This window comes from Bos indicus, chromosome 17 (assembly GCF_029378745.1).
Source record: "Bos indicus isolate NIAB-ARS_2022 breed Sahiwal x Tharparkar chromosome 17, NIAB-ARS_B.indTharparkar_mat_pri_1.0, whole genome shotgun sequence".
NCBI classification, from domain to species: domain Eukaryota; kingdom Metazoa; phylum Chordata; class Mammalia; order Artiodactyla; family Bovidae; genus Bos; species Bos indicus.
The window spans coordinates 53,892,402-53,904,219 of NC_091776.1; the positions used below are offsets into that span (position 1 = coordinate 53,892,402).

An 11,818-nucleotide genomic window follows, 5' to 3' on the forward strand; every position below is an offset into this window, starting at 1 on the left:
TTCTGTCCTCCAGTCTCTCCTAGAGTTTGCTCAAATTCATGTCCAAGCTTGGAAGTAAATTCTGAACCAGATTTTTAATCCTGGAGCCCTGTTGCTACCTCACCTCTCACCTAGACAATCTGCTGTTTCTAGGAATTCAGTGATGAAAGGAAGTGCCTATTGTATCAGTCTTGTTTTTCTACTTGAAATAATTTTTGGCACAGTGTGGTGTGAAACAGATGCAGACACTGGCCACTGCTTCCACTGTCAGAGCAGCCGGTGCCAAGATGGCATCAAGTCTGAATTTACCGTGAAAGCTAATTAACATACTGTGGCCCCAGGGAAGATTACAGGCAGAGATGGGGTGGGGGAGGTCTGGAACTTGGAGCTCCCCGTTGTGTCATAACCACCATGTGTTTCCTTTGAGGCCGCACATCTAGATTGCTTTCCTGCTCTCCTTGTCCCAAGGACAGGAGGTCTGGCACTGGGAGACAGCTGCTCTCACGGAACCAGAACCTGCAGAGAGGCGTCACCTCCTCCCGTTTCCTCTCGGGGTAACTGTAGGGTGTAGCTGAGGGGCACCTGGGTCTCTCAACTGACGGGGATGCCTTTATGTCCTCTCCCCAGCACTATGGCCCTGCAGCAAGCCCAGATGTTGCTGAGCATGAACAGCCTGGAGTCGGTGAACGCGGGCGTGCAGCAGAACAACACGGAGTCATTCGCTGTAGCGCTTTGTCACCTCGCTGAGCTGCATGCGGAGCAGGTAGGCAGGTGACCCGGCCAGCGTGCTTCTGGAGCAGTACAGGCTCTGCCGTTTCTTTTCTCTCAGTCAGTTCAGTCGCTCAGTTGTGTCTGACTCTTTGTGACCCCATGAATCACAGCACGCCAGGCCTCCCGGTCCATCACCAACTCCCGGAGTTCACTCAAACTCATGTCCATCAAGTCGGTGATGCCATCCAGCCATCTCATCCTCTGCCGTCCCCTTCTCCTCCTGCCCCCAATCCCTCCCAGCATCAGGGTCTTTTCCAATGAGTCAACTCTTCACATGAGGTGGCCAAAGTATTGGAGTTTCAGCTTTAGCATCAGTCCTTCCAATGAATACCCAGGACTGATCTCCTTTAGGATGGACTGGTTGTATCTCTTTGCAGTCCAAGGAACTCTCAAGAGTCTTCTCCAACAAAAGCACTGGACAGCTCTGGTTGGATGGAAGTGGCGGAAAGGGTGAAATCCCATGAGTAGAAATGGACTGGGTACAGAGTCTACAAGGTTTGTGGAGCTGAAGACCTCTTCCGGCATCAGGGAAGGGACTAAGAGATCAGCTATTTCTAGGTAACAGATGGAATAAAAAGGAGCCTTTGAAATTTAGGGTGGAAGAGCTGTGTGTTTGTGGGAAAGGGAAGAACATAATAAGAACACAGCTAAAATGATAACAGCTAAGGTGTGTCGTACATTTGTTCTGTGCCGGGCTCAGTGATTTCCATGTGTGATTATCCAGATTCCTCACAGTAGCCCCATCAGGTCAGCTTTGGTATCATCCCATTTCACAGAAGAGAAACCGAGTTCCTGGGAGCAAAGTCCTAGACCAGTGAATGTCAGTGTCAGATCTTCAACCCAAGGCTTACTGATTCCAAAGAAAGACATTGGGAGTAGGGCATAACCTTGACTTACAACCCAAGTAATTTTACATAAATCTCTTTATAGGGGATTGATGCAAGGGTTGCTCATGTTGCTCTCGGCTTTCTTTTCCCTTTGCTCAAAAACATCTACTTTCATGAGAAAAGGTCGGGGAACGCTCTTATCTAGAGCTAACTCACTAACTGCTGCCTTGCTGTAAGTGCATTTCCTTGATCATATTATTTTCTCCACCTCTTTGTGGGATAATAATGATCGCTAGGTTGCATCATAGCACTCAATATTCTTTAATCCTCAGCCTGAAGATCCTTGAGTGGTTTCCGCCCCTTTCAGAAGTCTGTAAATACTTCTCTCTACTGGATATATTTTAGCATTTTACAATTCTCTAACTAGCTGTGGAAACAGAGGGCGTGAATGGGCTCTGGCCGATGGCATCTGCCTGCACCTCCATCAGCTGCTTTCTTCTTGTACCTGGGAAGCATCACCCATGCTTCCTGACATCAAAACAGGCCAGCGGCTCTTGCCGTTTGCTCTCCTCCAGGAATGCTGCACATTAATCACTTTCTCCTTCTTGTAATGGCACTGGAACCTCTTTAACATTGATTCTTTTCCTCTGCTGGTGCCTTGGTTAAGCGGAGCATTTGTAACAAATGAGTCAGGGCACATTCAGTTAGGTATTGGTATAAGCTTCATATTAACTTTTTTCCCCCAACAGCCTTATTGAGATGTAATTCACATGCCCCACAATCCACCCATTTAAAGTGTCCCCTGGTGACTCTTTCTCATAGTATTCTCCCCACTGTTGTTGTTATTTAGTTGCTCAGTCATGTCTGCCTCTTTGCGACCCCATGGACTGTAGCCCACCAGGCTTCTCTGTCCATAAGATTTTCCAGGGAAGAATGCTGGCGTGAGTTGCCATTTCCTTCTCCAGGAAATCTTCCCAACCCAGGGATCGAACATGCGTCTCCCACTTTGGCAGGTGGATGGATTCTTTACCACTGAGCCACTTGGGAAGCCCCTTTCTCACTCACCCGAGCCTTAAACAGTGAAATAGGGAATTCTTTGGTTGTCCAGTGTTTCAGTTCAGTTGCTCAGTCATGTCCGACTCTTTGCAACCCCATGAATCACAGCACGCCAGGCCTCCCTGTCCATCACCAACTCCCGGAGTTCACCCAAACTCACGTCCATCGAGTCAGTCATGCCATCCAGTCATCTCATCCTCTGTCGTCCCCTTCTCCTCCTGCCCCCAATCCCTCCCAGCATCAGAGTCTTTTCCAGTGAGTCAACTCTTCGCATGAGGTGGCCAAAGTACTGGAGTTTCAGCTTTAGCATCATTCCTTCCAAAGAAATCCCAGGGCTGATCTCCTTCAGAATGGACTGGTTGGATCTCCTTGCAGTCCAAGGGACTCGCAAGAGTCTTCTCCAACACCACAGTTCAAAAGCATCAATTCTTCGGCGCTCAGCCTTCTTCACAGTCCAACTCTCACATCCATACATGACCACAGGGGAAAACCATAGCCTTGACTAGATGGATCTTTGTTGGCAAAGTAATGTCTCTGCTTTTGAATATGCTCTCTAGGTTGGTTATAACTTTCCTTCCAAGGAGTAAGTGTCTTTTAATTTCATGGCTGCAGTCATCATCTGCAGTGATTTTGAAGCCCCCCAAAACAAAGTCTGACACCGTTTCCACTGTTTCCCCATCTATTTCCCATGAAGTGATGGGACCAGATGCCATGATCTTTGTTTTCTGAATGTTGAGCTTTAAGCCAACTTTTTCACTCTCCACTTTCACTTTCATCAAGAGGCTTTTGAGTTCCTCTTCACTTTCTGCCATAAGGGTGGTGTCATCTGCATATCTGAGGTTATTGATATTTCTCCTGGCAATCTTGATTCCAATGTTTAGGAGTCCACAATTTCACTGCCGAGTGTCCAGGTTCAATCCCTGGTTGGGGAACTAAGATCCTGCAAGTCAAGCGGCACAACCAAAAAAGTAAAAATAAACAGTGAAATAACTTCCCTTTGGTCCTTTTTGGGTTATGTGGGGTAGAAATTATTTCTTTTCTGCTGGAATGGAGAACTACTTGACAAAAATCTGGTCTTGGCTCACTTCTTTAGCCTTGACACTTTCTCCAAGGCCAGTTGTTAATTGTTCTGTGATTTTTACTGGGGATTAGACCTGAAGTGGCAGCCCACTCCAGTGTTCTTGCCTGGAGAATCCCAGGGATGGCAGAGCCTGATGGGCTGCCGTCTATGGGGTTGCACAGAGCCGGACACGACTGAAGCGCCGCAGCAGCAGCAGCAGACCTGAAAAGTAATCTCACTCTTTGACTTTGTATTAATCTTTCCATTTCCCGCCCCCACTTCCATCTCTGGGCTTCTGTGAAAGCCCTCATCATCGCCTGGTTCCATTGGAAGCCTCTAATTGCACAGCTAGAAGACAGTGGCTGCTTTATTTCCATTCAGTCCCTTTCCCCACCGCTCTTCAACCTGCCTTAGAAAGACTTCTCTAATGTTAGAACATCGACCATGTAGATGAACCCACTGGGCTGATGACTGTTACATTTTCAATTACACAGATTAGATTTACACCTGTGAAATTAAGCTTGGCCAGCTGCGGAGAAGGCAGTTTTATCACAAGTTTCTATTTGCTCTTTTATTTCCTTTGTGTGTGCTCTAAGTTGTATCCTGAAATTGATCTCCAGATAAACTGGGTGCTGCCCTGTGGTATATGGCAGTGTCTGGTGCTTGGGTGAACCTGTAAAGAAGTGATGGGGTCTGAGCTGCTGTTGGCAAGCTTCCTCCTACAGGCCAGAGGAAGTGTTGAGAGAGCTGGCCCCCTTTGCTCTCTCTGCGTAATTCTGATTGGTTGTGTCACGTTCCTCTCCCGGCCTCAGGAAGTGACAGGTCACCATGGGAGTGTTTTGGACGAGTATTGCCAATTGTGCACTGTTCTTTCTACTTGGCCTGAAGGTTTGACAGCCATCCACACGCCCAGCTCCATAGGGTAGTCATGAAAATAACTGGCAATATTAGCCAGTTAAAATCACAAAAATAAAAAGATTAATGATCTTCTATTGTAATTCAGTTGTACTTTGCATTTCATCTACTTCAAATAGAAGTTCACTTGTGGTCTTAAGTGAGCTTCTATATAGACTGAAGATACATTACCTAATCAGGGTCTTCCCTGGTGGTCCAGAGGCTAAGACTTTGTTCTCCCAATGCAGGGGGCCTAGGTTTGATCCCTGGTCAGGGAACTAGATCCCACATGCCGCAACTAAAGGTCCCATATGCCACAGTGAAGATGGAAGATCCTGCATGCCCCATCTAAGACCTAGCACACCAAAATAAATAAACTTTTTTTTTAAAGATAAATTACTTAATCAGAGGACTGGGATAAATTGAAAAGCTTTTTGGTTAATAAGATAAACAGCTATTTAGGAATGTGAAAAAGACATGGACATGTATTCACAGAAAAAGACATAAATGATTATAAAACATGAAAAAAACTTCAATCTAGTCATTAAAGAAATTAAAATTAATACAGTGAAATAACCAGTTTCACCAAACAAGTAGGCAAAGAAAATTAAATATAAGGGGAGGAGAAAGGTGCAGGATGCCAGCGTAAAAGTACTTGGTATATTTCTGAGGGAACTTCCCTGGCGGTCCAGTGGTTAGGACTCTGCTTTTACTGCAGGGGGCACGAGTCTGACCCCTGTTCAGGGAACTGGGATCCCACGTACCACACAGCCAAAATGTAAGACAAATAAAAACAAAAGAAAAGTATTTGGTACATTTCTATATGGTAATTTAGTAATGTGTGTGTGTGTTAGTTGCTTAGTTGTGTCCAACTCCTTTGTGAGCCCATGGACTGTAGCCCATCAGGCTTCTCTGACCATGGAGTTTTCCAGGCAAGGACACTAGAATGGGTTGCCATTCTTGTCTCCAGGGAATCTTCCTGACCCAGGGACTGAACCCAGGTCTCCTGCATTGCAGACAGATTCTTTAACATCTGAGCCACCAGGGAAGCCCAATTTAGTAATACATGTGTCAAAAAGCGTAAACGTGCCTACCACTTAGCCCAGCAATTCTACTTCTAAGGTATTATCCTAAGGAAATAATTGGACAAGTATGAAAAGATATATGCAGTAAGATAGTCATTCTAGCATTTTGAAAATGGAAGAAATTGGAAGCAATCAAAATATTCCAAGCAAGGAGATTATTTTGGTGGACTATAATTTATTCACCTAATAAAGTACTATGGTGTATAGATTTGGGCTTGTTGACACTGGAAAGATTCACTCATTGAAAAAATATTTATTGAGTGCCTATTGTGTGGTAAGGAGTACTGTAGGCAATGTATAAAAAATGGTACATATACCTATTTTTGGAATATTTACATGTTTCATATTCATGTGCATATAAGAAGTTCAGAAGGTATGTGCCAAGAAATTACTATGATTATCTTCTCAGAGATTAAAAGTAATTTGTGTTTTTTCTCATTGTTCATGTGTATTTTGTAAGTTTTTTTCCTAGAGTGAACATGTGTTACACATGTAATTAAAAAAAATGATTTTAAGTATACGTGAAATACATTAGAGCCTAAAAAAAAAAAGGCCCTTTGATATTTGCCACTCTCTGCCTAGGGGCATCCAGGTTGCTGCACAAAAACAGGTGAGTCGCAGCAACATCCTGTGTGTGGGGCAGCAGGCAGGGCAGGTGTTTAGCAGGTGTGCTAAACAAACCGTGGCTTTCTCTTTCAGGGCTGTTTCGCCGCCGCTTCAGAAGTGTTAAAGCACTTGAAGGAGAGATTCCCACCTAATAGTCAGCATGCCCAGGTAACCTGCCTTTTGTGTGTCATCAGTTTATTTTTGAAAAGACCATATGTAGTGTATTATTGTCGGAATAGAATACTGGAGCGTCACCTCTTGCTTCCTTTCTGTGACGTCTGGTCAGCATAGGAGACTCTGTAAGATGTGTTCAAGGTTGAGAAATAAACTCTGAAAAGAGATTAAAGTAGGATATTTTTTCATTCCTGTCTTCATGGTTTTAAATGAATATCCCTTATATCTCTAATCAATTGTCCTTTGATAGATCAAGAGTTAGGTCTCCATTTTGTTACTCTGTCTTTTACTTCTCAGCTCCAGCTGCCAACCTTTTGGGCAGATGTTGTATCCAGAGGGAATGAGCTTTATAAAGCAGTCCTAGGCTCTCTGTTCCTTGTTGCACAGATTTCCATCTCTGATGGAGCCAAGAAAATCTATTACGAAGGTCATCTTTCTCTTCCTCCCCTTATCCAGTTTAGCCTTCAGACAATTAGGGAATCTGAAATCATAAAAGACCATGGCCTGAGGATCTCCTCCTGTTGGTCCCTAGAGGAAGGCTGCCATTCACGTGGGTTGTTGGCCCCACCTCAGTAGATACGGTGTGGATGCCCATCTGCTTATAAGCTATGCTGGGATCTCATTGCTGCATTCAGCAGACTGTGAGCTAAATTCAAAGTACCCAGACAGAAAGGTGGTGAGCAAACTAAAGAGAAGCTTAGCACCCAAGGATGCTGTGGGGAAAAAGAATTAAGCGTGGTTCTGTGGTAACGCTCACTTTTAAAGAAGGTGCACAGTAAAGAAAAAGACAATTTAACTCACATTCTACAAAATACATCTATATAGGGCTGATAAATAGATGAAAAGGCACTCAACCTGGCTATTGATCAAGGGAAATACAAACGAAAAAACAGTGAGATATTCATACCCATCAGATCAGCCAGAAGTAAAATATCTGACACCACTGATTGTTGGTGAGTGTGTGAAGCAATAAGATATCATGCACTGCCAGTGGGACTGTAAACTGGTGTGACCCATCTGAAGAACAAGTGGCCGCTGTGTTAAGGAGAAGGTGTATATATCCTACAGCCCAGCCTCTCTGCTGCTTGCTGTGTACCCAGGATAAGTATTGCACCCAAGTGATGTAGGAGAGTGTCTGCTGCAGCACTGTTCAGAAAAGTGAGAAGTTGGAACTACCATCAACACGAGAACAGATAAGTTGTCACATTTTCATACAACTGAAAACTATTCACCAGTGAAAAGAAATTAATTAGAACTACTTGTGTTAACATGCATAAGCACCCCCCCCCCCGCCCAAATAATGTTGAGCTCAAAAGCACGTTGTCAAAGAATGCATACAGTATGATTCTGTTTATTTATATAAAGTTTAAAAAAATGTAAGATTATACTATATATTGTTTCAGGATGAGTAAATATTTTGTAAAAGTATAAAAACATGAATGGGAATGATAACAAATCAAATGTTTCCTTTGAAAACAGAGAGGAGAATGGAATTTTCAAAGGACCTCAACATGTAACAGTTTCTCAAGCACATAAAGCAAAATGTTGTGATTTGACAAAGTTGATGGTTGCCACACATGTGTTTATTTTATTTAGTGCTTTTTCTTTAAATACTTGACATATTAAAAAAAATTTTTTTAAGTCTAAAAAAAATGTGTGTGAATTGCAAGGATATTTACTAAGCGAGCCAAAATACTTTTGTTTCTATTGAATAATGAGGTGAACATCTGTCATTCTGTTTTTACTTGTTTTTTTTCTCATTAGTTATGGATGCTGTGTGATCAAAAAATACAGTTTGACAGAGCAATGAATGATGGCAAATATCATTTAGCTGATTCGCTCGTTACAGGAATCACAGCTCTTAATAGCATAGAGGGTGTATATAGGTAAGAAATTTTGAAAACTCCTCAACCCCAGAATGAAATAATTCTCAAATGGCTTTATTCTTATTAGTTTTGTTCGTGAATTAATTTATTAACTTTGGCCTAGGAAAAAAATTTCTTTTCTGTTTATTACCTATTTATTATAGGCCGTTAGAAAATCCAAATAAGCAAAATGGAGAAAGTTATTCAGAGATAAGCACTAATATGCTATCTCTAATTCCAGATTTTTTTTCTTGTGTGCATGTATATGTGTGTGTGTGTGTTCACATATGTGCTCACAGAGACACACATACACTTTTTTTTTTCTCTTTTAACACAAATTATATCAGATGCAATTATTCCCCTTGGGAGGTTTACATGCTAATCGAGGAAACAGGAATTCTAACCCTGAAGCTGACTCTCCTTAAAACCCTCACAAAACAGTGACATAACCATTCGCGTCTATTTTCTTTCTGTATCAGAAAAGCAATTGTCCTACAGGCTCAGAACCAAATGTCAGAGGCACACAAGCTTCTACAGAAATTGTTGATTCATTGTCAGAGAACCAGGAACACGGAGATGGTGATCAGGTAAGGGAGGGCTTTTGTGCATCTGCCCTCGGAGGTGCTTCGTGCTGGTTTTCCTCACACGTGCCTTCCTCTTTGTGGGCAGCGTCCTGCTGTCTGTGGCGGAGCTGTACTGGCGGTCTTCCTCCCCGACCATCGCACTGCCTGTGCTCCTGCAGGCCCTGGCTCTCTCCAAGGAGTACCGGTTGCAGCACTTGGCCTCTGAAACGGTGCTGAACTTGGCTTTTGCCCAGGTAAACCAATTGCTGTTTATATAGCACATGTTAGTACTCGAGAACTGGTGAGTCTGTTACTACTCTTTGGTTTTGAAAAGGATCCTAGTGAGCTTTTTTGCTTCTCGATATTGAAATCTGGATATGGAGTCTCACTGTGCAAGCCTTCCATGGAAGTCTGGAGTTGTGAACTTGGTGACAAGCTGACACCTCCCAGTGGCACTGGCTTTACAGAGCTGTGTGTTTACAAAGGAGGATGCGCCTCTTCACTGAGGATATTGCATGGTATTAATGACTTAGCCAGCCCAGAGCTGTGCTTGATTTAACAAGAGAACAGATAAGGAAATAAGGAAGTCATGTGTTCAGTGAAATATTTTAGAAGTTAAATTGCATTTTGCATTTGTTTTCCATCTCCCCCTGTAGACTGTAAAGACCATGAGAGAAGGGACTGTTTCTTCCTGGGTATATCAACCTGGTAGGATCCACACCTTATTGTTGCTTAGTCGCTAAGTCGTGTCAGACACTTTTGTGGCCCCATGGACTATAGCGCACCAGGCTTCTCCGTCCATAGAATTTCCCAGGCAAGAATACTAGAGTAAGTTGCTGTCTCCTTCTCCAGGGGATCTTCCCGACCCAGGGATTAAACCTGCGTCTCCTGCATTGGCAAGTGGATTCTTACCCACTCGGCCATACTCAATCGTGTCTGACTCTTTGCAACCCCATGGACTGTATAGTCCATGGAATTCTCCAGGCCAGAATACTGGAGTGGGTAGCCTTTCCCTTCTCCAGGGAAATCTTCCCAGTCCAGGGATCGAACCCAGGTCTCCTACATTACAGGTGGATTCTTTACCACATGAGCCACAAGGGAAGCCCAAGAATACTGGAGTGGGTAGCCTTTCCCTTCTCCAGAGGATCTTCCCAACCCAGGAATTGAACCAGGGTCTCTCGCATTGCAGGCAGATTCTTTACCAACTGAGCTATGAGGGAATCCGGCCACCGGGGAAGTCCTCCCTTACACAGCTACTTCAGCCTTTTTGAATCATCAATGTAAAAGATTTTTGTAGAGACAGAAACCTTTCTATAGTATAAATAACTATTCCCGCCTTTATCTCTTGTAGTCTGAAATCAGATGGTCACGCATTCTGTTCTCTAAGAGTGTGGTACACATTAAAGATAGTACGTGTTAGGGAGAAAGTAAGCCAGACATTGCAATTCAGGAGAGCAGAGCCAGAAATGAAGCCCTTCCTGTAGTGGGCAGTGGGTGCGGGTGTGTATAGCACCATGATGTTTCTTTTTCAGCTCATCCTTGGAATCCCAGAACAGGCCTTAAGTCTTCTCCATATGGCCATCGAGCCCATCTTGGCTGATGGGGCTGTCCTGGACAAAGGCCGGGCCATGTTCTTGGTGGCCAAGTGCCAGGTGGCATCAGCAGCTTCCTGTGAGCCACTGAAGAAAGCAGAAGGTAGGAAACCATACAAGATTTTTAGGCAATACTGTTAAAAACACTTGTAAAATTTTGAGTGTTCACAAATACATGTGAAAATTTCATGCACCATTTAAAGTCCTTTCACTTTCGTGCTTGCATGAAGGTTGAAGGCAAGTGAATTGTTATTTTAACCCTGCAGAACCTAGGTGCCAGGTTGGAAAGCAGGACTAAAGACCTAGTTTTTTATTTGTTTTTTGTTTTTTTCTCTTTCTCAAAGAGTAGAATGTAAAAGTTTCTGGTACATGCTAAATCAATAAAAATAGATATGAAGGTCTGAAAACTACATGTGAAGCATTGAGTTAAAAATGTGTGGTATTTCCCCCATTTTCCAACAGCTCTGGAGGCCGCCATTGAGAACCTCAACGAAGCCAAGAACTATTTTGCAAAGGTCGACTGCAAAGAGCAAATCAGAGACGTCGTTTACTTCCAGGCCAGACTCTACCACACCCTGGGGAAGACTCAGGAAAGGAATCGGTGTGCGATGCTCTTCCGGCAGCTGCATCAGGACCTGCCCTTTCACGGGGTGCCCTTGATAAATCTTCTCTAGTGAGAACATCCCCACTGGATGCCTGTGCAAAAAGTATAAGATTTTGGACTTGTTCATACTCCCTCCCTCCACATACATGATGTATATGATGTCTGTCTTACCAGTAAACTGCATTCTGATTAGTCTTGTCTTATTTTGTTGCTAAAATAAACACATTTGTTTTCCCTCTTCTTTCTTTTGAAAAGATAGAAAGGATACTGACTTTTTCTTAATAAATGCCTGGTTTATTGCTAAATTAGTGCAAGTGTTAAAGATTATATTCTCTCCAGGCAAAACTGCCAATATCTTATTAGAAATCGCGCACAATCTCCACCACTGTGTAAAATTCATCTTGCATCTGTGCTCAGACAAGAGCTCTTGTGAGTATTGGTAGATCTCTCAAGGGGGTTGAGGCCAGTTTTTCAGAGGCTTGAGTTTTCCTTCGAAGCTGCCCTGCTTTGTTCTGTTGGACTGCTGCTCGTTGTGGGCCTGTGTGTGCCTGCAAGCACATGTCAATCCCTGACTGGAGATTAAGATGGAAGAGGTCTTTTTATGGGTTTTTGGACCCATGACAAGAAGCATATTTCAGTCACTTTGTGGGTGTTGACTTTCTCATCTCTTCTGCATGAGTATGTTTTTTCTTTACTTAACTAAGTAAATGAGGGGTGAGATAAGGAATTCCTCCTGAATAAG

The 11,818-nt window shown here is 43.4% G+C and overlaps 1 protein-coding gene across 3 annotated transcripts in view; it reads left to right on the forward strand.

The window, feature by feature from the left end:
- Positions 1 to 11,268, forward strand: part of ANAPC5 (anaphase promoting complex subunit 5) — a 34,969-nt gene extending 23,701 nt beyond the window's left edge. For all 3 annotated transcript variants that reach the window (XM_019977771.2, XM_070769525.1, XM_070769524.1), the window contains 7 exons: positions 607 to 742; positions 6,372 to 6,446; positions 8,217 to 8,338; positions 8,797 to 8,904; positions 8,987 to 9,134; positions 10,413 to 10,575; positions 10,935 to 11,268. In XM_019977771.2, coding sequence (XP_019833330.2) covers positions 607 to 742; positions 6,372 to 6,446; positions 8,217 to 8,338; positions 8,797 to 8,904; positions 8,987 to 9,134; positions 10,413 to 10,575; positions 10,935 to 11,146 — 964 coding nt within the window. In that variant the 3' untranslated portion in view covers positions 11,147 to 11,268. The remainder of the gene's footprint in view (positions 1 to 606; positions 743 to 6,371; positions 6,447 to 8,216; positions 8,339 to 8,796; positions 8,905 to 8,986; positions 9,135 to 10,412; positions 10,576 to 10,934) is intronic.
- The last annotated feature ends 550 nt before the right edge of the window (positions 11,269 to 11,818 follow it).